The sequence below is a fragment of the Heteronotia binoei genome, chromosome 17 (genome assembly GCF_032191835.1).
Source record: "Heteronotia binoei isolate CCM8104 ecotype False Entrance Well chromosome 17, APGP_CSIRO_Hbin_v1, whole genome shotgun sequence".
NCBI classification, from domain to species: Eukaryota; Metazoa; Chordata; class Lepidosauria; order Squamata; family Gekkonidae; genus Heteronotia; species Heteronotia binoei.
Window position 1 is genome coordinate 31,203,801 of NC_083239.1, and position 25,975 is coordinate 31,229,775.

Below are 25,975 nucleotides of genomic sequence, written 5' to 3' on the forward strand. Positions count from 1 at the left end.
TAAGGAGGTGCATATGCTGGAAGTAAGAGTAGAGTACCCTTTTAGAAAGAGGTTTGTTCTCTTATGTATTCTCAATTGAACCTCGCTTTTGGAAAAGGAATTTTGCCTTGGTGAGCATTTGTTCCAATGTTTAAAAGCCTGGCTCTGAGACAGATGAGATTCAATGGTTTATTCACTTTAAAAGTATGACCAACTTTAGGAAGTTTTAATGGTGCAAATGAAAGAGGAGGCAATGAGGGAGTCACCTCTACACCCATTGCTGGCTGGAGCTGACACAAATGGATGCTGCAGAACTGCACGGCGTGTCCAGTAGCTGTTTTAAATTCCTGGACCATCCCTGGCTCATATCTTCTTTTTTTGCAGTCTCACAGTGTGTTCCTTATTCTGAAACTTTTTATGGAGCATCCCTAGTCCCAGGCAGACTGCTCTGCAATACAAGGACATTTAGTAAGCTCTAAAGTCTGCCATATACTACTGTTTGGGTTGTGTTTGGTCAGATGGCTCGCCACCAGTTTGGCCAGCTACATGTCATGTGCTTGTCTGATGTCTAAGGGTCCCAACGCTCTCACAGTTCTGTAGGACAAGAAAGCCACTGCTGTTAGAAGGACTGCTGAGCCTGCTGTCAAATTAGACTTTGGGTTGGATCCAGCTGGCTTTTCCATTGGTGAAAAAGGGAGGAAAGGGTCTCCTTTGATCACCAAAAAGGCAGTTCTGGGGGATCATGGGACCTGCATGGACACAAATTGTGTGGGACAGAGTCTATGGTAAGAAGAACACCTGAGTGAGATGGAGCAGATTATCTCACTGGATCCAACCCTTCACACGTTTTACGGCTTAAGCATGATTCTCCCAAACCCAGAAAACATTTAGAGAAGATGAAGCCTCATTGGAATGAACTGGGAGTTGAGTTATTGCCCATTGGATTAGGTACTGCTTAGAAATTGTTCTCATAAATGTAACTGCAGAAGTCCAGGGTCTCAGGGGATAAACCACATGCCATCATCATTCTAGAAAGTTCTTCTATAATGGCATCACAAATTTTGCAAGGACTAGCTTTTGTTTTCTGGTGACTTTGCCAAGTGGCAGAACATCCTGATCTCTCTGCTCATAGAAATGACAAATGCCAATGAGCGTAAATCACTATCAAGCCACAATGGTAATGCCAAAAATGAAACAGGCTCACCTCAGTGCATGTGTACGTAACCCTAATTGGAACACATATGGGGAAATGGGTCTGATATTTATCTTTGTTCCTGCTACCCCTTTTCCTAGGCAAAAATAGTGCTAAGAGCTAGAGCCAATCATCTTTGGCGTGTGCATATCCAGGGAGTTCTGTGAAATGCTGCTCCACAGCCAGCCAGCCAGTGCAATCAGTCAAATATCAGATTTGATTGTTTACAGTACAAGGAAAAAAACACAACAGAAACAAACAGGAAAAGAGGGAAGACTTCTGAATGCTAAGGTGGGGTTTCCTCTGTCTGCTGACCCATCCAGCTTTAGACTATGGCCCTCAGGCTAAGAGTCAATGCAGAAGAGCCCTTTGGCCTTTGCCTTTAGGCTCATCTCATGCCCAAAGGTTCACACCCAAGCCTTAAGTACCTGTGAGCAGAGCAGAGGGCTGTGGCTCAGTGGAAGAGCCTCTGCTTTGCATGCAGATGGTTCCAGGTTCAATCCCTGGCACTCCTAGTTAGAAGGATCAGGTGACATCAGAGACCTTTTCCTGAGACCTTGGAGAGCCATTCTAAGTAGACTGACTTTGATGGACCAATGGTCTGATTCAGTATAAGGCAGCTTCATTTGTGTATGTGTAACTCCAAGCTCTCTGCTCACGACCTGAGTTCGATCCCGGCAGAAGTTGGGTTCAGGTAGCCGGCTTGTGGTTGACTCAGCCTTCCATCCTTCCAAGGTTGGTAAAATGAGTACCCAGCTTGTTGGGGGGAAAGTGTAGATGACTGGGGAAGGCAATGGCAAAAGGAAAGGTCCCCTGTGTAAGCACCAGTCATTTTCAACTCTGGGGTGATGTCACATCATGACGTTTCCACGGCAGACTTTTTTACGGGGTGGTTTGCCATTGCCTTCCCCAGTCATCTACACTTCCCCCCAGCAAGCTGGGTACTCATTTTACCGACCTCGAGAGGATGGAAAGCTGAGTCAACCTTGAGCCGGCTGCCTGAATCCAGCTTCCGCCGGAATCGAACTCAGATCGTGAGCAGAGAGTTCATACCACAGTACTGCAGCTTTACCACTCTGCACCATGGGGCTTCTGCGGCAATGGCAAACCACCCCATAAAAAGTCTTCTGTGAAAATGTTGTGATGCGATATCACCCCAGAGTTGGAAATGACTGGTGCTTGCACAGGGGACTACCTTTACCTTTTAAAAACTCAGTGAGATGTTATTCAGCTGCTAGCTAGCAGGATCTTCCAAATACCTCTCCTGCGAGATGTGAGCAGACATGTAAATGTGCCTGAAGATCTAATTTGCCAAACCAGGATTGCATATAGGATCTGAATGCATGTCATCTTCTGTTTCCCACACTATAACGACAGTATCTTCTTTGGCCCTTCCTTAGATTCTATGCTGTTTCCAACCAATTGCAGCCAGAATATAATATATAAACTTAGATGAGAACTGGCCCATGTTCAAGATGCATCAAACACAACTTTCACCAGGTATAGCTATATATCCACAGTATTCCAATGTATTTCTCTTTTAGAATAGTGTATCAGAATAATGTTCTTTGTATTGAAAAACGCAAATAGGGGTACTGGCTGTTTATCTCATTACATATACTGTCCCATCTTCCGCTATATTTTAATGTGGTTCTTTTTCTAATGGCAAACTAGAATTACGTTTGTATGTGTGTTACATGTGTAAATCAAACCTCTGAGAAACCTGTGCCCTCATTTTAGCCGGGAGACTGAACAACAAAAACATTACCACAGACTCTCTCATTCATTGCACTTCACACCCATTGGGTTTAGGACATGGACATCAATCTGCTTTGAGATTCTTTTAATCTGCTAAAAAAACCATTTCCGTGACTCTGCATACTAACTCACTGCCCACTTTCTCTATATTTAGGACTGCTTGCCATTCCATACTATTTTCATCAGACAATAGAGCACACGAAAGCTTACATTCTGAATGAAACTTTGTTGGTCTTAAAGGTGCAACTTGACACTTGCTTTGTTCAAACACAACTATTCTCCTCATCCATAAAAAAGGAGCTAAAGAACTAGAAACTTTTCTAATGGTGGTGGATCCATTGAATAAGAAGATGGTAGGTTGTTGCAACCACCCAGTGACTGATAAGGAAGGAATCGGGAAGCTGCGCAGCAGGAAACACAGCAGCGGTGGGTCTCGCTGGTCTATTCTGATCAGTAAAAGGTCATCAAGGTCTTGTGTAGAGAAGCGTCTGTCTGCTTTCTGTGATCTTACAAGGATTTGAACTGGGGCTGAACTGAACTGGGAGAAGAAGCACGAGCATGCAATGTCTCGAATTTGCTTGCAAAATGTGTTATGTATATTTTATTTTTTATTTTCCTCATCTTTTCAAATATGAATGCTTCTGGATTTAAAGGAGGGGGATCCAAAGTTGTTAACCAAGGTAGGTTGATAGGTGAACATTATTTCTTTAATCAGGAAGGCTTTCTCACCAGTAATCTCCAACATGGCACTTGGCCGTTTTTTCACACTCTTTGTTTCTGCAAACTGAAGAGGCAGTCTTGGCTTTTCTCCACTTTACTGGAGCAGAGGATGCTTCATAAGAGCACAGGAAGCTCTTTAGATCTTCAAGGGGCACCCATTTGAAAACCATTGGCTTCCTCATGGGTAGGGTTGCCAATCCCTAGATGGGGGCAGAGGATCCTTCGGTTTGGAGGTCCTCCCCCTGCTTTAGGGCCATCAGAAAGCAGTGAGGGGGGGAGGGAAATGTCTGCGGGGAGACATATTCCCTGTGGAGATCTATTCCCATGAGGGACAATGGAGAATTGATTCATGGGTATCTGGGACTCTGGGGGGGGGGGCTGTTTTTTAGGTTAGAGGCACCAAATTTTCAGCATAGCATCTGATGCCTCTCCTCAAAATACCCTCCAAGTTTCAAAAGGATTGGACCAGAGGATCCAATTCTATGAGCCCCAAAAGAAGGTGCCCTTATCCTTCATTATTTCCAGTGGAGGGAAGGCATTTAAAAGTTGTGTGGTCCCTTTAAATGTTTTGGCCAGAAGTTCCTTTGGAGTTCAATTATGCTTGTCACAAGCCTGCTCCTGGCTCCACCCCCAAAGTCCCCAGATATTTCTTGAATTCGATGGCAACCCTACGGAAGATGCTTTGTTTGCAACCTCTGAATATTTTCCAGAATCTTCCAATATTCCCTTATTGGATGCAGCCCCCCAAGGCAGCCATTTTTGTGATTGGGCCCGCCCTCAAGGCAGCCATTTATTGAGGCGCCCATTCCCTGTTCCCAAAACTCAAAATGTGCCTGCAGGTTCAACAAGGTTGGGACCCCAAATTTAGATATTTTAGAACTATCTTTTAAAGTCATGTTTAGTAAGATTAGAAAAGTTGAGAAATTCAAAAACTTTTTTTTTCAAGCTTTTTTTTTTTTTTTTTTTTGCCAAAAATCATGTTTGTCTGCAGATTTTGAAGTATTGTGATTGCCTTGAGCTGCTTCACAGAGGTACACATCCGGGGATGACTGCCACATCTGGTGATGATTTGTATCTGGGAATAATGAATCATCATCGATTTGTTACCTCCCCTCAAAACACAATGCAATGGCCTCTACTTATACATTCTGCCACTGGTTATCATGCACTGAGATATTTGTTGTTGGAGTGAGTGATACCTGGACACTGAAGTGGGCTACATCATTCTAAATATGTATAGAATAGATGTTATCTCCTTGAATGTGGTGCCTCTTTTTCTCTTAACTTGGGGGCTGACCTTTGACCCCCTCCTCTCCCTTTGCCCGGTCTTAACATGGCCTTCTATGGAGACATGTCTCTACAGGTCTCTCCTGTAGGTACAGTGCTCTCACACTCCCACACACATGATGCTAGACATGCTGGCCATTTGTGACAGGGAAAATGCTTTTTAGATTAGGCATTTTTTGACTGCATCCCGAATGCAAACTGGAATCAATGCCTCACTAGCAGTTGCTCCTGGTCTTTTGCTTTCCCCAGCTCCAGCAATCAATTCCCCACCAGTCCCTGCACAGCCGAATTCTGATCCGCGGCTCCCTTCAATTTCCCTTGCAGCTTCCTGCTTTGTTTTTTTTTAGAGATTCTGAAGCTGCAAGGGAAACTGGATGGAGCCATGGATCAAAATGCGTCCATGTAGCAACTGGTGGGAAACTGATCAGTTGAGCCAAGGAAAGCAGAAGCCAGGGGTAGAGCATCTGCTAGTGAGAAATCAATATGGTTCTATTTAAATAAATGTAAGTTTACCTCTTTTTTTTTTTTGCAATCTACTTTTTGGGAGGTTTATTTACTGCCCTCCAAGGCTTTCTTTGAGCAGGACGCACAGGGGCGCAGTTCTGGCTGGCTTGGTGTCAGGAGGTGTGGCCCAATTTGCAAATGAGTTCCTGCTGGGCTTTTCCTACAAAAAAAGCCCTGCTGCCCTCAGTATCATGCTTCTATGACTGGACAGACTCTGCTATAATTTCCCAATAGATGTGCGGATATGTGTGACTCGGCCTTGTGGTTTGGCAGCGCTAGCTGAGGTAGAAATCCTTCCACTCTGTGGACCGTGAGCCTGGCTGTTCTGCATATGGCTCCCACATCTGGGCTGTAGCTGTAGCACAGGATCTCTCCAGGGAGGGCAGTTCTGCCTAGCAAATTACAGCAGGGTGCTAAAGGGCTGGCACTCCTAACTCATTGTCACATAATTAGCACTTAACAGCTGTTGCCGCAACATTCCTCACCTGCAGCTCTTGTCGCTGAATGAGATTTCCTGTCTGTGCAATCCGTAACCCTCTCCAAAGGCGCCTAGTCTAAGGGGAATAACTTTCCAATAAAAATTCCATCCGTCTCAGTCCTGTCCCTCACCTGAAGGAGGTAGTTCTGGTATGACTTTCTGCAGCTGAGATGACACCTCTGCTCTGCCAGGTGGGCGTGGGATGCCAGGGCTGTCGCTTCACGAGTGGAGAATTGCGCCATGCTGATTGTACATGCTCGCTCAGGAAAACCCATTTCCTGTGCTTGGGTGTTCTTCTGAAAGACGGCCTCCTACGAGAGGCCATCTATGGTCTGTTTTTAGCTGCTTCCCAATGCATGCACGTGTCTCCAGCAAGATGCCCTCATGCATTCAGATCACAACAAACTGTGGTTTGTGTAAACTGTGGTACGTGTAACAAATCTTAGTAACTTAGTACTGTGCTTAGTAACAAATCTCCATTTACCCCAGTTTGTCTGCTTCTGGCTTCTTTTTTACTTTTACGCAAGGAAGATACACTGCTTATACTGTCATCTCAGAGCCTAACTACTTAATACATTTGGGGGGTGGGGTATGTCCCTAGGTTAGGTCAACAGACATGGTCAGGAAGTTCCATGCTTCCCAGGCATATTTAGTCATCGTAGAGGGATCATAGCTCAATGGCAGAGCATCTGCTTGGTATGAAGAAGGTTCCAGGTTCAATCCTGGGTGCATCCAATTAAGACTTGCCTGAGATGCTGCCAATATGAGTAGACAATAATGATCCTGGTAGACTAGCAATCTACTTCTATATAAGGTATGTATTTCTGTTATTAATAATTCCTGAACTGTGCAGGGGGTTGGACCAGATGGCCCTGGAGGTCCCTTACAACTCTATGATTCTATGATTTACAAACCTACGTTCCATGAATGAATGGATGCTACAAGTTAATTATGTATTAAGAATTGCTTTCTTACGTCTGTCTAGGCTTGCCAATCCCCAGGTCCCAGCGGGGGTTCTTCCGCTTTCCCAGGCTCCTTCCCGCCCCCAGTCAGCTGGCCGGCAGGGGAAGGGGAAGCCCCGCCCCCAGAGGACCATGTGCCTTTCTACCTCCGGAGGCTTCAGTCTCCGATTGAATGGCTTCCTCTTGGGATGGTGGGTCTGTGTTACTTTGAAGAAGCTGGCAGCAACTCGTGAGTAGAGAGGCCAAGCCCTTGTTTCAGAGTCACCAGAAACGGGGTTGGCGGGGGAGGGAAACATCTGCTGAGCACTTCATTATTCCCTATGTGGAGATCGATTCTCATAGGGTATAATGGGGAATTGATCTGGAGGTTTCGTGGGCTCTGGGGGAGCTGTTTTTTTGAGGTAGAGGCACCAAATTTTCAGTATAGTATTTAGTGCCTCTCCCCAAAGTACCCCCCAAGTTTCAAAACTATTGAACCAGGGGGTCCAATTCTGTGAGCCCCAAAAGAAGGTGCCCCTATCCTTCATTATTTCCTATGGAAGGAGGACATTTAAAAAGGAGTTCAATTATGCTTGTCACACCCTTGTTCCTGGCTCTGCCCCAATGTCTCCTGGCTCCACCCCCAAAGTCCCCAAATATTTCTTGAATTGGACTTGGCAACCCTACGTCTGTCCCCAAATCTGTCGTCAGTGGGTGACTTCAAGTTGTAGCACTAACAGAGAAGCAGAAAGTGTTCTCTCTATTCCCACACCATGATTAATTTTATATACCCCTATTATGCTTTCTGGAGGAATGCACCAAATGAGATGCTTGGCGTTCCGTGCGCAGAGCTACTAGATTTTTAGTTACTTCTAGCATTAGGGGTACAGTTGCCCTTTTCTGAGACAGCAGCTTTCAGGGAGGATGGGGAAGTTAAGCTTTCACCCCTGTGTTGTTTTCCCAACCCAAAATGGCTGGCAGGGGGGAAGGGAGGGATGGCTGCTATTTCCCCACTGGGTACATGTTGTGTATGTGGACTAATGTTGCTATTAAACAGGTTCCTGCATGACTCATTGGAGCCTTTAGGTCAGAGCTTGGGGACTCAGGAACAATGGGCAGTAGGATCCAAATCCTTGCTGCCCTGCTCCAATCACGAGCCCCCTGCTGGTTTAAATGATCCAATGGCATCCCAGCACGGGAAGGAACCTTAAACTGTATATAGGTGGTCCCGTTGGTCCAGTTAAGCAGTCTTCTAGTTCAGCCATTACTATGCTGTAACTAATAAAGAGAGCTATGATCACTGCAACCGCGTCTGCTCCTTGCATTGAACCCACTATATTATTGTACAAAATAGGGATTCACATAGCCAGGGCTTTTTTTTTTTTAGCAGGAACGCACAGGAACACAGTTCTGGCTGACTTGGCACCAGGGGGTGTGGCCTAATATGCAAATGTGTTCTTGCTGGGCTTTTTCTACCAAAAAAGCCCTACACATAATAGTGCCCATACATTTTCTCAACAGAGCCAACCGTGGCTTCCTGGGGCCATTTGGTGTTGGGGAAAGGGTACAGAGGAAAAGTCAGGTTCCCTTTAGGTACGTTGCAAGCGGCAAAGGTGAAAGAAGGGCCCACAGAGATGCTGTCGCACATCTTTATTTTGTAAGGTTATAGTTAGGAGAGATGCCAGGCTTTATTCCGCAGAGATGCTAAGCATAAGCCATCGTTTGTTTAATCCAGTCGATGTAGTTACAAACTTTGGTGAAGACACTGGGGATCTCCACCTGGGAGCATTCTTCAAAGCCCCAGGAAGTGATTCCCTGCAGCTGATGGTCACAAACCAGCGGGGAGCCAGGATCGCCCTGTGGAGACATTGTAGGATCACTTGAAGGGATAACACTTAACATGTTAATTCCTGTTCAGGCCAAAGAGAAGCACTGAGATGTTAGCATCCCTTTACAAAGTCAGAGATGAAACAATCACTGCACTTTGGGGCTACTGTGCCAGGCTGTTTAATGGAAGATCTAGGTTAGGTACCCTTTTTCTCCTATGCCTTCATTCCATAGGTGCTTCTCTTCAAATGTTGTGTCTGAGTTGTGTGTGCTGGCAGGTAGCTCTAGGAATCACTAGAAATTCTATGGTTTTACCATAGAGTTTCTTGTGATTCCTAGAGCTACCCCATGTCACTTCCAGGTTGCACAACTCATGTTCCTGCTCTCAACACTCCTGCTGGTTGCCAAATATTTGCCAGATTATTTTGCCATCAGATGGAATAATAAGTGTCATTTTTGCTACCCCAGGTCCTTTAGGACAGGAAAAATTGCTCCTTTTGTTCTGTATCCACCTGCAAGCTGCTTGAAAGGCACAGAATCCTCGGCAAGAAAAAAAAAGTGTCCCTAAAAGAAACCTCTTAATTGGTCTTGCTGTTCGCCAATTAATCAATAATTGATAAAATTGACAGAATAGAACTGTCATATTTTCTGGCAGGCCTCTTCCTTGGCAGGCAGAAATTCAGCAGATGAAGCTTTTCCTAGTGTTAGGATTGCCAGGTCCTACCTTGGTCCCAGTAGGGGATGTTTTTTCCCAAGTGACAGAGCATCCCCCCCAGCAACGTTCCCAGCACAGTAATGACACTTCTGGGGTGACATCATTGCACTGGGCACATTGTTCTATTATGCTGTAATCCACTGTGAGCCCGTTATGCCAGCCTGTTGCGTGGGGGCAGATTGGGGCCCCAAAATCGGGGAAAATCCTTCCACGTCAGGAGGCTGGGAACCCTACTTAGGGTAGAAGTTCAAGGGAAATCCTGACCCATAGGATTTCTGCTGGTCAGGCAGCCATTAAACATTCCATGCATTGAGAAGGGGCTTCAGTCTTCCACCCCACCATTTTGCCAAATTTCAGTGGCTCTGGGGATATCGGGTCTGTTGGAGAAGCCTGAAAGTATCCCAGGGAATAAAGGGTTTCCCCCAAATACTTCTTCCCCTCAGGACATTTCTCCAACCAACCTGTGTAACTTCTCAATGCGTGAATTGACTTCTCAGATTTTGGGGTCCTTTCCCATTTTTGTTCTGTGGCAATGCTAGCAAAAGGGGGAGGGGATCCAGATTGAATAAACCATTATTTAAGAACCAAATCCCCAAACATTTTTTTTTGCCGTCGAGACACAGCTGAATTATGACGACCCTCATAGGGTTTTCAAAGCAAAAGAAGTTCAGAGACAGTCTGCCATTACCTGCCTCTGCATAGCAACCCTGGTATTCCTTGGAGGAATCTCATTCAAGTGCTAACCAGAGTCATCCCTGCTTAGCTTCCAAGATCTGATGCAACTGGGCTATCCCAGGCTATCCAGGGTCCCATCTGACTGCATTTTTCAAAAAGAAGAGAGAAATGGCTACATTTAGCAGATCATTTCTATGATGAGGGGAAGAGTTTCAGCTGCTGAATTTCTGTTTGCTGTTTAGCAGTGGAAGACAGAAGAGCATTGCCTGAAAAAGTTGGCAACCCGTATCTCCTTCTGGCCTCACTGTATTGCTGACTGACCACAGTGTTCGGCTCTCCTGCAGAGAAGCACAACCTCGGTGAGTAGCAGAAAGTGACCACTAGGGGGCAATGCAATTGCTGCTTTTAGCCAACCTTCTTAAAGGAGAAGCTCTTGTTATTCATCCAAATCTTATACCAAGAAGATATCATTTGTGGGAAAGAAAACTAGAATGAAGCAGATTTCATTTCAGACTGTTTAGCACAAGACCTTCAAGTGTGTTCCCTTTCTTTGAGTGATTATTGCAAGTGTTATAACTGTTGGTCATAATGAACCTCTTTGGGTGTTTTAAATTAAGACTGTGGGAAAGTGATTTTTAAAAAATCCACAAATCTAGAAAATGTTAATCGATGTATCCTTGAAACGGCGGTGCTGCTTATTGCTTGCTGGGGTCAGAAATGGCAGAACATGGATTCTTCTTTCCACAGATTCTCTATTTCTTCCTTTCGGCCAGGTGCACTTAGTAAGCATTTGAGAATCTCTAAACAGAAGGCTAGTGCAGCATAGGGATTAGAGTATCAGACTGCAAATGGGGTGACCCAGGTTTGAATCCCCACTCTGCCCCTGTCCTTAGGCCAGTCACACACTCTCAGCCCAAATTCTATAGGGGGCACCACTCCTGTGCCCCTCCCCGCAGACTATGGCCCTGTTCCAGCCTGACCAACCTCACAGGGTTGCTGTGTAGATACAGTGGGATGCAAAGAATGATGTCAGCCACTTTGAAGGAGAAAGTGGGGTATAAAAGAAGTCAGTGAATAAATAGGACAATATGCAATTTATGTTCTCTTTTCTTTCTAGGAAGTATGTGAGTGTGGGGGAAATCTTGTTTTACCTGGCAGGAATCCACGCCACCTCTTTTCACAGTGGCACAGAGCATGTTTTTCTTCAAAGCATTGGAATAGACCTGGAAGCATTCTGAGTCACTCACAGTGGTGATATTTCCACAATGCAAAACATCTGGGAAGAACACTGGGGAGGAAATAAGAGCAATTATGAAGAAAGTCTTCCAAAGAAGAAGTCCTAGTAGTATTACGTTCAGGTTTTAAAACAGTGCTGCAGAAAGGGTAGAATCCAAGGTTGTGAGGCTTCAAGGAAATAATAAACTTTTTTGTCTAGGTTGCTGATCTGGGCTGCTTTGCAAACTTGCCTGTTTTGCTTGAGTCTCAGGTGTGACAAGCAGTAGGGCTTACCCAGCTGTGATATGGTGGGACACAGGTGCATGGTAAACATGACTAGAGTTTCCAGGTTCTAACATGGAGACTGTCCCTTTAACAGCTCCTAGGACACTATCGTTTTTTCAGGGGCAGAGTCTGCCGATGCTGCACTTCCTGCCCCAGCCCCGTTGCTCGTAATCCTTCTCGTCTGTCAATGCAAATAGAACTTCAATTTGGACCTCAAAAGATAGGGGGTGTGGGTGAGCAGTGGGATCCAGTGGGGAACACAGCAGGAAGTGGCTGGAATCAACATCTCCTATTGTGTTGGTGCTTTTAAAGAGAAATTGGCATGTTCCAAGTTGGATACATGTTTCCAATCTTTCTGTAGGGATCCAAACTTTCCAGGCTTTGTAAAAAAGCCGTGTCCGCTTTCACACGTTTTATAGTGCATTTCCAACGCACTTTGGATTCTCCTGGGTGAGACAGGAAAATCAGCTTGCAATTGCTAAAGTGCGTTGAATGTGGATTGGGAAGGCACAATCCAACAAAGAGTGAAGGCAGTCAAAAAGTATGGCTGAGAGAAAGAAAAAGATATGACCATCTTGTAAATTTGTTACATGGATGCAGATTGGGAGGTTCCCTGTGGTGCACAGCTGCTCATGTTTTCTGTACAGAATCGGTGGACTTAATTTTGTACTGCATACAAGTTCAATACTCAAGGTTTGTCAGAGCTCGGATTTGCAGGTGCCAGAAGTGTACACACATGCAAAATGCAAGTGTTGTCTCTGTTCAGACACCCATTGACCACATCTATCAGACGCATTGCAGGTAATGTGTGATCCTGATACGGGTGGCTTCAGCAGGGCTGGTTCCAGGCTTTCAGGGGCCCTGGGCAGAGAGTGGTCCCTCCCTCCCCTGCCTACCATCAGGTGCTCATGCCCTTCCACCCACCTGCATGTGGGTCTTTCCCTTGCCTGCTCACAAGCCACTCCCACTGCCCGTGCTCACAGCTGCCAGCTTACAGTCCTTTCCCCAGGAACACCAGGCCGTGTGTGCAGCAGGGAGCCACAGGAAGTAGAGTGCTTTCAAGGGAGTGGGCATGGGGGTGCTGACAGCAGTGGCCCTGCCAGAAGCCCTGAGTCTCAGCAGCTGCCCCACCTTAGAGTATGTATGCCAACAGCGGCTCAGGGCTGCTGAGATTTCAGTACTCATGGATGTGACATCTAGGATGGACCACTTTCCCCTTCTGGTTCCTGCCCTCCCCCAAGCTGATGTTAAAAGAAACAGCACTGGGGCCAGCTATGAAGTCAATAACTGTGGGCCCAGTTTGGGACTGCCATGCCGTGGCCCATCCTTAGTTTCTTTTGAACACATGAAGTTGCCTTAGACCGAATCAGACCACTGGTCCATCAAGGTCTACTGAGACAGGCAACGGCTTTCCAGGGTCTCAGGCAAAGGTCTTTCACATCACCTCCTACCTGATCCTTTTAACTTGGAGGTGCTGGGGATTGAACCTGGGACCTTTTGTTTGCCAAGCAGATTGCTCTGCCGCTGAGCCATGGCTCCTCTATCTCTCCAGGTTCTCAAGAAGAGACCTTTCACATCACCTAGCGCCTGATCCTTTTAACTTGCAGATGCCAGGGATTGAACCTGGGATCTTCTGTAGATGCTCTTCCACTGAGCCATGGCCCCTCCATCTCTCCAGGTTCTCAAGAAGAGACCTTTCACATCACCTAGCACCTGATCCTTTTAACCTGAAGATGCCAGGGATTGAACCTGGGATCTTCTGTAGATGCTCTTCCACTGAGCCATGGCCCCTCCATCTCTCCAGGTTCTCAAGAAGAGACCTTTCACATCACCTAGCACCTGATCCTTTTAACCTGAAGATGCCAGGGATTGAACCTGGGATCTTCTGTAGATGCTCTTCCACTGAGCCATGGCCCCTCCATCTCTCCAGGTTCTCAAGAAGAGACCTTTCACATCACCTAGCACCTGATCCTTTTAACCTGAAGATGCCAGGGATTGAACCTGGGATCTTCTGTAGATGCTCTTCCACTGAGCCATGGCCCCTCCATCTCTCCAGGTTCTCAAGAAGAGACCTTTCACATCACCTAGCACCTGATCCTTTTAACCTGAAGATGCCAGGGATTGAACCTGGGATCTTCTGTAGTTGCTCTTCCACTGAGCCATGGCCCCTCCATCTCTCCAGGTTCTCAAGAAGAGACCTTTCACATCACCTAGCACCTGATCCTTTTAACCTGAAGATGCCAGGGATTGAACCTGGGATCTTCTGTAGATGCTCTTCCACTGAGCCATGGCCCCTCCATCTCCCCAGGTTCTCAAGAAAAGACCTTTCATATCACCTAGCCCCTGATCCTTTTAACCTGAAGATGCCAGGGATTGAACCTGGGATCTTCTGTAGATGCTCTTCCACTGAGCATGGCCTCCATCTCTCCAGGTTCTCAAGAAGAGACCTTTCACATCACCTAGCACCTGATCCTTTTAACCACAAATGCTGAGGTCTGAACCTGGGACCTACTGCATGCCAAACAGAAGCTCTACCATTCATTGTCCTCTCTCATTTCCTCACCCCAGACATTTCCAGTTTCTTTCTTGTTTTCCTTACCTTTCTTCAAAACAGTGGTGCCCCAACCAGGGACCACACAATGGCTCTGAGGAGCAGGACAGCCTCTTGGCAAGGCTAGCGGCCGGACATACTTGTTGACGAAGACTGGGATTAGAAGTTTGACCAACATGATGTCATTCTCCTTGCTGCTGCTGTCAAAGAAGGGGTGGCGGATGGCCTTGAAAGCAACCCTCACCTGCTCTGTGAACTCAAAGTGCCACAGGCTGTGCTGTCCGAGACTCACTAAGAGGGGTCTGTGGAGGAGAGAACATAAAAGTTGAAGAGATGCACACGTTTTAGAACAGTGAGGTTGTTAAGAACATAAGAACATAAGAGAAGCCATGTTGGATCAGGCCAACGGCCCATCAAGTCCAACACTCTGTGTCACACAGTGGCAAAAAATTTTATATACACACATACACTGTGGCTAATAGCCACTGATGGACCTCTGCTCCATATTTTTATCTAAACCCTTCTTGAAGGTGGCTATACTTGTGGCCGCCACCACCTCCTGTGGCAGTGAATTCCACATGTTAATCACCCTTTGGGTGAAGAAGTACTTCCTTTTATCCGTTTTAACCTGTCTGCTCAGCAATTTGATCGAATGCCCACGAGTTCTTGTATTGTGAGAAAGGGAGAAAAGTACTTCTTTCTCTACTTTCTCCATCCTATGCATTATCTTGTAAACCTCTATCATGTCACCCCGCAGTCGACGTTTCTCCAAGCTAAAGAGTCCCAAGCGTTTCAACCTTTCTTCATAGGGAAAGTGCTCCAGCCCTTTAATCATTCTAGTTGCCCTTCTCTGGACTTTCTCCAATGCTATAATATCCTTTTTGAGGTGCGGCGACCAGAACTGCACACAGTACTCCAAATGAGACCGCACCATCGATTTATACAGGGGCATTATGATACTGGCTGATTTGTTTTCAATTCCCTTCCTAATAATTCCCAGCATGGCGTTGGCCTTTTTTATTGCAAAAGCACACTGTCTTGACATTTTCAGTGAGTTATCTACCACGACCCCAAGATCTCTCTCTTGGTCAGTCTCTGCCAGTTCACACCCCATCAACTTGTATTTGTAGCTGGGATTCTTGGCCCCAATGTGCATTACTTTGCACTTGGCCACATTGAACCGCATCTGCCACGTTGACGCCCACTCACCCAGCCTCAACAGATCCCTTTGGAGTTCCTCACAATCCTCTCTGGTTCTCACCACCCTGAACAATTTAGTGTCATCCACAAACTTGGCCACTTCACTGCTCACTCCCAACTCTAAATCATTTATGAACAAGTTAAAGAGCATTAGACCCAGTACCGAGCCCTGCGGCACCCCACTGCTTACCATCCTCCATTGCGAAGACTGCCCATTTATACTCACTCTCTGCTTCCTGTTACTCAGCCAGTTTTTGATCCACAAGAGGACCTGTCCTTTTACTCCATGACTCTCAAGCTTTCTAAGGAGCCTTTGATGAGGAACTTTATCAAAAGCTTTCTGGAAGTCAAGGTAAACAACATCTATTGGGTCTCCTTTGTCTACATGTTTGTTCACCCCCTCAAAGAAATGTAACAGGTTAGTGAGGCAAGATCTTCCCTTGCAGAACCCATGCTGAGTCTTCCTCAATAACCCGTGTTCATCAATGTGCCTACTCATTCTGTCCTTGATAATGGTTTCTACCAACTTTCCCGGTATTGAAGTCAGACTGACTGGCCTGTAATTTCCCGGGTCTCCTCTGGAAGCACCTTCACTAGGTTTTATTTCACAGGTCCTTTCCTCTCCAAAAAGAGCCCGCAGAGTGTTAAAGCCGCATTATGGCAGTCCTAAGCTCTGCTCACGACCTGAGTTTGATCCCTGGCGGAAGCTGGGTTTTCAGGTAGCCAGCTCAAGGTTGACTCAGCCTTCCATCCTTCCGAGTTCGGTAAAATGAGTACCCAGTTTGCTGGGAGGAAAGCGTAGATGACTGGGGAATACAATGGCAAACCACCCCGTAAAAAGTCTGTTGCGAAAGCAACGTCACCTCAGAGTCGGAAACGACTGGTGCTTGCACAGGGGACCTTTCCCTCCTTCCTCTCCAGGGTTAAGTCTTGAAAGTTAAAAACAGAAGTTGTCTGTGCACAGCAGCAACTGGCTGGTTCCTGTGATGGGACTACTAAGAAATTCATCTCCTCCCCTGAAATTGTGTGGAAGTTTTTATTAAATGCTTCCTTTAAAAAAAATGACAAGCAAACAGATAAGCGTGTGAATACCATATGCCATTTTTACAAATTAAAAAGGACAAATTCTCTAAGTATGGGAGAGAGACAAGGCTGAAAATGCATTTGATTTTTTCTGTTTCAATTGCATAGCCAAGCTAAGACCACAGTTTGCAGACTTAATGGGATCTCTGATTTGTCAAAGAGCAGTCCTATGCAGCTGTACATAGAAGGAAGCATCATTTTATTCAACAGGGCTTACTCCCAGGGAAGTAATTGCAGCCTGTATCTTTTTCATTAAAAAAAAAACCTGGCCAACCAAAATAACACAAAACAATGTGCAAACTTCCAAGTTCTCCAGAACTATTAATCATTCTGGAAGCTGAAAGCCACATACAAAAAAAGGAAAGAGAGGAATGAAAAGAAAAGAAAACAAGTTTCAGGCCATGAACCCTTTTCTGCACTCTGTAGAACACTTGTATGGTTTGAATAGAAGCAGTTGTGCTGAGTAGGTCTGGGCTCAGGCTATACTTTTGCATTTCTGGAAAGCAGAAAGGACAGCAGCCCCTCCAAATGAAGAACCAGTTGTTGATACAGCCTCTCTCTCATAAGGGGTTGGATCCAACCAGCTTCTCCATTGGTGAAAAAGGGAGGAAGAGTTCCTCTTTGACCATCAAGAAGGCCATGCTTGGAATCATGGGACATCCGTGGATAAAAGCTATGCAAGATAGGGGCAAGATTGAGTGACAAAGCTGGCCAGATCCGACCCAGTAGGAGCTCCCTTGTGCCTTCCCCAGCGCACCCGCTGCACTGGGCATGCTGGGGAAGGCCGAGGCCATTGAGGAGACACTTAAAGATGCCTCCCTGCACCTTCCCCAGCATGCTAGCCAGAGCCCTGGCCAGTCCAGGTGGAGCTCTGCTCCTATGCGCTCCTGCCCAAAAAAAGCCCTGGAAATGTCTAAATTGTTTGTTATATAATCCACTGGTTCTCATGTTCTTGTGTACACAAAGTAGAATAATATTCTATTGATTATTCTATATTCTATAGGCATAGGAACCTCCCAATGAAACATGCCTCTTTTATACCAGAAGGCTGCTATATTTTTAATGCTATCCTAAACAGCTGCTACAACCTTAGCAACAAAAATAGAGATAAAATAGTTTAGGCTGGAGTAATTTTGCATAGGGGTTGCACTTTTAGTTAATTAATCACTTCTTGACCTGAATTAAAAACTTCTTAAATTGTATTTTAATTAATGAGAAGCTGATAAAAATTTAACTTTGTTTTATACAGATACCTGTACAGACTGCAATGAGCCACCAGTTATCTTAGAAGAGGCATTCCCTACCATGCATGAGAGAAGATGGGGAGGTGCCTCTTCTTAGAAGATGCTTGCTGTGATAAAATGTGTTAGAACTAAGCCTCCTGTTTACTTGCCGAGTCTGGAGAATTATCTTATTCCAGTCTTCACTTTGCCACCCCTGAGGAACTAATGAGAGGAAGAGGAAAATGTCCTCCAAATAGTAATGTTCTAAAAATTTCACATAACCTCTATGGCAATGATCATAGAGAGTAGATAACCTCTGTGGCAATGATCATAGAGAGTAGGGGAGGTAGCCTAGAGCAGGGGTGGCCAAACTGCAGCTCAGGAGCCACATGTGACTCTTTCACACATATTGTGTGACTCTTGAAACCCCCACCACCCTGCTGGCCAGCTTGAAGAAGGCATTTAGTTCTTTAAATCACTTTCCCAAGCCAAGTCAAGTTGCTTTCTTTCTACCTCTCCCTCCCCCCATCTATTTTCCTTTCCTTCCTTCCTCTCTTAAACATCAAGTGTTCATGTCCAGAGGAGGATGACAAAGATGGTGAGGGGTCTGGAGACCAAGTCCTATGAAGAAAGGTTGAAGGAGCTGGGCCTGGAGAGGAGGCAGCTATGATATGATCACCATCTTCAAATACTTGAAGGGCTGTCATATAGAGGATGGTGTGGAATTGTTTTCTGTGGCCCCAGAAGGCAGGACCAGAACCAATGGGTTGAAATTAAACCAAAAGAGTTACGGCTCAACATTAGGAAGGACTTCCTGACCATTAGAGTGATTCCTCAGAGGAACAGGCTTCCTCAGGAGGTTGTGGGCTCTCATTCCTTGGAGGTTTTTAAACAGAGGCTAGATGGACATCTGACAGCAATGAAGATCCTGTGGATTTAGGGGGAGTTTCCTACGTTGTGTAGGGGGTTGGACTAGATGACCCTGGAGATCCCTTCCAACTCTATGATTCTATATCCTGTGGAGAGCCAGTTTGGTGTAGTGGTTAAGTGTGCAGACTCTTATCTGGGAGAACCGGGTTTGATTCCCCACTCCTCCACTTGCACCTGCTAGCATGGCCTTGGGTCAGCCATAGCTCTGACAGAGGTTGTCCTTGAAAGGGCAGCTGCTGTGAGAGCCCTCTCAGCCCCACCCACCTCACAGGGTGGCTGTTGTGGGGGAGGAAGGTAAAGGAGATTGTGAGCCACTCTGAGACTCTTCGGAGTGGAGGGCGGGATATAAATCCAATATCTTCTTCTTCTTCTTCTTCTTCTCTGACATCTGATGTTTATTCTGTGCGGCTCTTACATTAAGTCCCACCCCGTCCTGACCTAGAGCATCATCCAGAAGTGACATCACATCTTCCCCCAAATCTGTCCTTCATAGGCACCACTACCCCATTCTCCTGGTCTTTTTCAAGGCCGTGCTGGGAACCCTCGTTGGATCCAGCCATTGGGAAGAAGGGAGAGGGAGTCCTTTGATCACCCCAAATGCCTATGCCTGGGATCACAGACAAAAGCCAGGGACAGATTCTGCAGCAAGGAGGAGAATGGGGGATGACTGTGAAAAAGCTGGCTTGATCCAACCCACTGAAAGTTTTCTCATTTACACCAATCTGTGAAGATACAGGCAATCAGCAATGCCATTCTAAGCAGAGTTAAATCCTTTTAAATTCACTGAAGTCCACAAACTTAGAAGAGTCTGATGAAGTGTGCTTAGAGAGCACACGAAAGCTTATGTTTTGAATAAAACTTGGTTGGTCTTAAAGGTGGACTTGACTCCTGCTTTGTTCAACTACTTCAGACCAACACGGCTGCCCTCTTGGACCTATCTTAGAAGAGTCATATCATTAACCTACTAAGATCTGTTTCATCAGGCACTGCCTCCAGAAGTCCAACAGCTGGTAGACACATGCAGAGAAGACCGCATCTTGCAGCGATACCTACCGACCAGTGCGGCATTGGGCTGCAGTGACCACCCAATTGTTGCTTATCAGAGTCCCCGTGCAAAGGAATTTCGGACCATCAAAGAGGGCTGCTGTCCAAGGTTGGGAGTGCTTAATGCACTGGAAACCCCTGAGAAATGCCGGCTCAACCAGGGTGACCGCTGTCAAGAGAGGGGGAAAACATGCATTGATAAAACCTTGCAAAAAAAGCAATCCTGGTTTAACTGTGTGCATAGCTACATTCAGGATTCTTTTTGTGCTGTGTTTCACTGATGGGCACGTGCTCCTGAAGCGAAGTCAAACACAAGTCCATATACTTAAAATACTGCATAAGAAGCTTGATTCAATGGTGTGGATAGTTAAACTGTTGAACCCTTATCCAAACGAATTAGTAATCTACTCTTGCTTAATGCATAGTAGATTAACGGGCATCGGAAACTTAGATACATTGAGAAATATGGTGCATATGAGGACAGGAAAAAGGTGGGAACAAGGCAGAGTAAATTCTGTTAATAGACGTTCAGGACTTTATACTGCAATTGCATGATAGCCTCTGGTAAGGAAGAAGCAATTAGAAGTCTAAACAGTATAGAAAAATAGTCCTTGGAAGACAGAGGAGGGACCACTGAATTTTATAATGCATAGGAAATAGTCAACATGTCTCAATAATAAATGCAAGATAATTAGCAGGTGTTAGAAGGATCCTGCTGAGGTTTTGTGCTGCTAATAGGAAGGACAAATTCTTTATTGGGGAAGTGCAGAACAGAAAACAATTGATTTGGGACTTCAGCTTCACTGACACTGCTTTAGACTGTTTCTGTCCCCTAATTCTCATGCCTGGTTGATCAGCAGTTCCTACCTTCTTTTTTCAAGTCACTTTACCCTGCAACTACCCACCCAGAGGAACAATCTGCTCTCCAGTCCTAACACATGCAAGTGCTTACCTGCAGAGATCAGAAGCAGAGCAGCTGTCAGGAATTCCATGCTTATCACGGGAAGAACCAGTCTTGGAATCACCCGGCTCCAGAAATGTTCTGAAGGACAGAAGAATCATCAATGGAAAACAGACTGAACATGTTCCAGATCATCTAGGTTCATGGCTATGTGGAGAGATTCTGGGAAAGAGCCACTCAAAGTATGCCTAAACTTCCTAAAGTTTCCCAAACCTGCCAGCTTAACCTTAACTCTGACCATAACCCTAACCTTCTCTCCTCTGGGAGTCTCTCCCTGCGGTTTGAGAACATATGGGCTAGTTCTATGTGCAGAATTTCAACTGAATCCAACACAGTTTGGCACCTAAATAGCCTCTAAAAACCTCAGATTGGAAAGTCCAGCTGTTTCCACCCCAACATTAAAGGTAAAGGTAGTCCCCTGTGCAAGCACCAGTCGTTTCCAACTCTGGAGTGATGTTGCATGCAATGTTTTCACGGCAGACTTTTAATGGGGTGGTTTGCCATTGCCTTCCTCAGTCATCTACACTTCCCCCCCCCCCCAGCAAGCTGGGTACTCATTTTACTGACCTTGGAAGGATGGAAGGCTGAGTCAACCTTGAGCCAGCTACCTAAACCCAGCTTCCATCGAGATCAAACTCAGGTTATGAGCAGAGCTTCGGCTGCAGTACTGCAGCTTTACCACTCTGCGTCATGGGGCTTCCCCAACATTGTTCCCCTTCAGTTACTACTTAGCATATGTATAGCACATTCTGGGTTCAAAGTATGCCATATATATTACAACAGCAGTCTTTACAAGAGCCCTAGTAGGGAACAAGTGGAGAACTGAGGCTGAGAAATGGGGCTTTCATAAGATTACTCAGAGAGTTTATGGCTCAGAGAAGAGTTGAAAAAGGCTCTTGCATCAGTGCCAAAATACCCTTCACCACATACACAACATCTGCTCTACAAACCAACAGTATGTAGTACATAAACTGTCATCTGTGCATTCATTCCTCATCCTTCCTTCCAAGAAGTCAGGGTAGCATACATGGATGGAGTTATTTCATTTTTCCTTCAACTTTGTAAGATGGCTTGGGCTGCGGAAGAGAAACTGTCCCAATGGCACCCAGTGAGCATCTTGCCCTCAAGTGCGGCTCCAGATTTTCCACAGTCGATGCCTTGCACTCTAACCCAGAGGTGGCCAGACCACGGCTTGAGAGCCACATGTGGCTCTTTCACACATATTATGAGGCTCTGGAAGCCTCCACCATCCCATCAGCTGGCTTGGAAAAGTAAATCACTTCTCCAAGCCAATCCAGCCGGTGGCTTGAAGAATAAATTTAAAGTTGCTTTATTTCCCTCCCTCCCTCCCTCCCTCCCTTCCTTCCTTCCTTCCTTCCTTCCTTCCTTCCTTCCTTCCTTCCTTCCTTCCTTCCTTCCTTCCTTCCTTCCTTCCTTCCTTCCTCCCTTCCTCCCTCCCTTCCTCCCTTCCTCCCTCCCTTCCTTCCTTCCTTCCTTCCTTCCTTCCTTCCTTCCTTCCTTCCTTCCTTCCTTCCTTCTTGTGGCTCTCAAACATCCCACTCTTATGCTAAGCAAGTTTGGCCACCCCTAACCACTGCACCCTAACCACTGCACCACACTAGTTCAGTATTATGGATGCCTCTATCCAGTTTCACCCAACTGTATGCATGCATCAGTATTATCTGTCTGCTTCAATACATCCACCATCCCCATCCCCACCACCCCATAAGAGTTGCCCAAGAGTGTTGTAGACGCAGCAATCACCTGGATTCTTGACACAGGACTTTGTTTAGCAGGAGACTTTGCCAGTCACAGTTGGGATCCAACACACCTCAAAGGATGGAGCCAGGAGAGAGATTCTGTTGTGTGGAACTCTTGCAAAGGGTCAGAGAGGGAACCATTCGCATCGCAAGAACATCTTGCCTTCCTCACAAGCTGGAATTGACTTTAGGATAAGCCAGTTGAGCCTGCCCACTCCACATGATGCCCGTCACATTGTTCCAAGGTCAATCTATCTCTCTGCCAACAGCTGCACACTCCTTAGAATTTAACTAGCTGCCAGTCGCCAAGCTCAAGAACCCTCTAGAACACCAACTCCTCTTCCATCGTTAAACCCTCGTTTCAGTCATGGCATGCACCTCTTGGGTGACTCATTTTTATTTGGGTGTCGCTGCTCGCTTGGCCAAACTCACAAAACTGGGATTAAGCCATTAATCTCATGCCAATGACATTGGCAGAGGCAGCTCCCAATGGGCTTCCCATCCCTCCCATAAATCATAATCAATAGTTGTCAAGGGCATTAAGAAAACCAGGGATGGAGAAGTGGCATTCTGCCATGTGCACAGAGTTTGGCAACATTCTTAAACAAGCTCTGTGCCTTTCAGAGCAGCGGCATCAGCAGACAGTAACAGGTGATGATGCTAAAAAGTGTCTATCATCATAATCATGGGTGGAATTCCAGCAGGAGCTCCTTTACATATTAGGCCACACCCCTCTGATGTAGCCAATCCTCCAAGAGCTTACAAGGCTCTTTTTTGTAAGCTCTTGGAGGAATGGCTACATCAGGGGTGTGTGGCCTAATACGCAAAGGAGCTCCTGCTAGAATTCCACCCCTGATCATCATCATCCACCCTCCAATGATCTCTAACCTGTGGAGTCTTGTGAGCATAAATTCTACTTCATGAGCTACTGGCATTAAAGTTGTGAGCCACTCGTTAAGTTAGTTTGCTCTGGGGCCATCGTTCCTGACCGAAGACAAAAATGTGTGGAGGCTAAAAAACTGTGAGCTAGCTCACACTAACTCAGCTGAAGGGCTCAGGGCAGTGTACATCATTATCAAACTCAGAGCAGCTTAAAATATGCAATACATAATTAATTACAGATCAAAACAATAAATCAAATAAGCGTCATCCATATAATCGATGGCATACATTGCATTTATCTCCTTCCATGGGGTGGATCATACAGAGTAAAGGCCATGCTAAAAAGACAATGGTAGAAGGCCATTGCTATCCTCAATGGAAGGCCTGGTGGAACATCTCTGTCTTATATGCCCTGTGGTGGAACTGAGCTAGGTTCTAAAGGGTGTGGATGTCACCAGGCAGAGTCTTCTACCAGGCCAAGCCAAAGCTGAAAAAGCCCTGGATCTAGTTGAGGACAACCAGATATCTTTTGGCAGGGCTTTTCTTGTAGAAAAGGCCCAGCAGGAACTCATTTGCATATTCAGCCACACCCTCTAATGCCACCATTTTATCACTTAAAAAAAAAAGCCCAGCAGGAACTCATTTGCACATTAGGTCACAGACCCCTGACACCAAGCCACTGGAACTGTGTTCCTGTGGGTTCCTGCTCAAAAAAAGCCCTGACTTCTGGTCAGGGATCACCAGTAAATTTTGATCTTCTCTGGCTCTAGTGGAGGACAACTGGATGTCTTTTGGGTCAGGGATCACCAGTAAATGTCTGTCTTCCCAGGGTAAAGTTTTTTGGGAGACATACCGGGATTGCTAGTTTCTGCATATTGCTGGATTTCTGCATCTCAAACTATTTCTAATGGCATCAGAGCAGACTGGGCTAGTGGTTCCCCCCCCCCCGCCCCTATCAGATGGCAATCCTAAAATACACAGCCAGAATTCCTAGGCTGTAACGGAGAACAAATCTATCAGAGTACCCAGCACGAGAAGCAGTGCAATCTTAACCAGATTTACACTCTTCTAAATCCACTGAAGTCAATGGGAGTTTAGGAATGCACTGTTAGACATGTGCCTGTAGTCAGGGCTTTTTTTGTAGAAAAAGCCCAGCAGGAACTCATTTGCATATTAGGCCCCACCCTCTGAAGCCAAGCCAACCAGAACTGCATTCCTGCTCAAAAAAAAACCCCGTGCTTTGCCCCTGGGAAAATCAAGGCACCATCCTTCATCCAGACTGTGAATTCTTCTTGTACGGTGACCCATGATCCATAAGCCACCTTGTGCCTATTGGATTGCAGGACTGCTCTCTCTCCACAGCCCAAGTGTGATAGGTATTAACTTTGAAAATGACACCTGTGAAATATTAGTAAAGGAGAAGGCAAGACGAATGGAATGGAGAAGGGGAAGAAAAGTTGGGGAACTCACCTGGGAGCTGTTTCCTGGATGGGCAGGTCACGAGGCAGTGAAGATTTGCAACTTGGAGGCATCCCTTTGGTAGGCAAGAAACACCCACACTTGGTGAAACTATTGCCTCTTACCATGCTTTCTAGTACTTTGGGCTTTATGGGGAAATGCTTTGTTCCAGCATAAGAGGATTTTAGCACTCTGATTTATTTGTATCGGCAATGCTTTTCAGTCAGTAGTTATAGTGTTGCATCATCATAAGCACATAAAGCTTCTTTCAGATGGAACAAGCAAATCATGGCTGGTTTGTTACTAACCCCAGTTTCTTTTTTTACAAGAAGGATTCTTGGAAGTCCTTGGGTCCGTGTATTCCCTACCCTTTCTCCTTTTCTCATGTGCCAAACAGTGAGTTACTCTTTTATTCAACCACATCTGAAGCTTGATTTGGAGTACCTGTTTGTAGGGATAGGAACAAAGTGTGGTTTGTCCTTTCACCTGACTTGGGCATCACAACCTGCAGTGATTTCTTGGGAATCAAGAACTTTTCCAGAGTCCAAGCTATGTTCAAGCGGAAGTGGAAAGCAGGGGGAGCATTGTGTGTTCCAGAAATCCAGAAACTCGTCCTTGTAACAAAGAAATTGTGTTTGCTTGATCATGAGGGTCATTTTGGTGTAGTGGTTAAGTGTGCCAACTCTTATCTGGGAGAACCGGGTTTGATTCCCCACTCCTCCACTTGCACCTGCTGGAATGGCCTTGGGTCAGCCATAGCTCTGGCAGAGGTTGTCCTTGAAAGGGCAGCTGCTGTGAGAGTCCTCTCAGCCCCACTCGCCTCACAGGGTGTCTGTTGTGGTGGACGAAAGTAAAGGAGATTGTGAGCTGTTCTGAGACTCTGAGATTCGGAGTGGAGGGCAGGATATAAATCCAATATAATCATCAGCAGTAGCATGTCTGAGTTGCACTGGAGTGTAACTGATGTACGTTTTTGAGATGGATCTTCCAAAGAGGAACTGCTAAAAGACATAGTTCCTGGTTTGTTATGTTCCTTAGATAGTTTTTGCTGCTTCCACAACACAATGGAAAGCAGTTTGGGGTAAAATAATCTGGAAAACCAGCCTCTTAAGACATTTGTTGTAGGGAAAAGTACATGTATGTAAAATGATAAGCATGCTTCTGTGCTGCACCTCCCGCACGTATATCTTCCAAAATTATTCAAACCACCAGACTGGTTTCAAATCATTTCTCAATCCCGTTCCACTACCTGGACCATGACAGCTTCCAGAATTGTGCAAGGGCTAGAGAAGGACGGTTGCCATCAA

General features: G+C 45.8%; 1 protein-coding gene and 1 non-coding gene across 2 annotated transcripts; one reads left to right on the forward strand and one right to left on the reverse strand.

The window, feature by feature from the left end:
• The first annotated feature begins 1,614 nt into the window (after nucleotides 1–1,614).
• Nucleotides 1,615–1,686, forward strand: TRNAA-UGC (transfer RNA alanine (anticodon UGC)). Its single transcript has one exon. It is a non-coding gene; the product is annotated as a tRNA-Ala (tRNA).
• Nucleotides 1,687–8,494: 6,808 nt separating this feature from the next.
• Nucleotides 8,495–20,599, reverse strand: LOC132585752 (kallikrein-11-like). The gene is made up of 5 exons (XM_060257636.1): nucleotides 20,560–20,599; nucleotides 19,617–19,776; nucleotides 14,176–14,429; nucleotides 11,228–11,364; nucleotides 8,495–8,716 (listed from the first exon to the last, which is right to left on the reverse strand). Exons 1-5 carry the CDS (start codon nucleotides 20,597–20,599, stop codon nucleotides 8,564–8,566), a joined length of 744 nt encoding a protein of 247 aa, XP_060113619.1. The 3' UTR covers nucleotides 8,495–8,563.
• Between the last annotated feature and the right edge of the window lie 5,376 nt (nucleotides 20,600–25,975).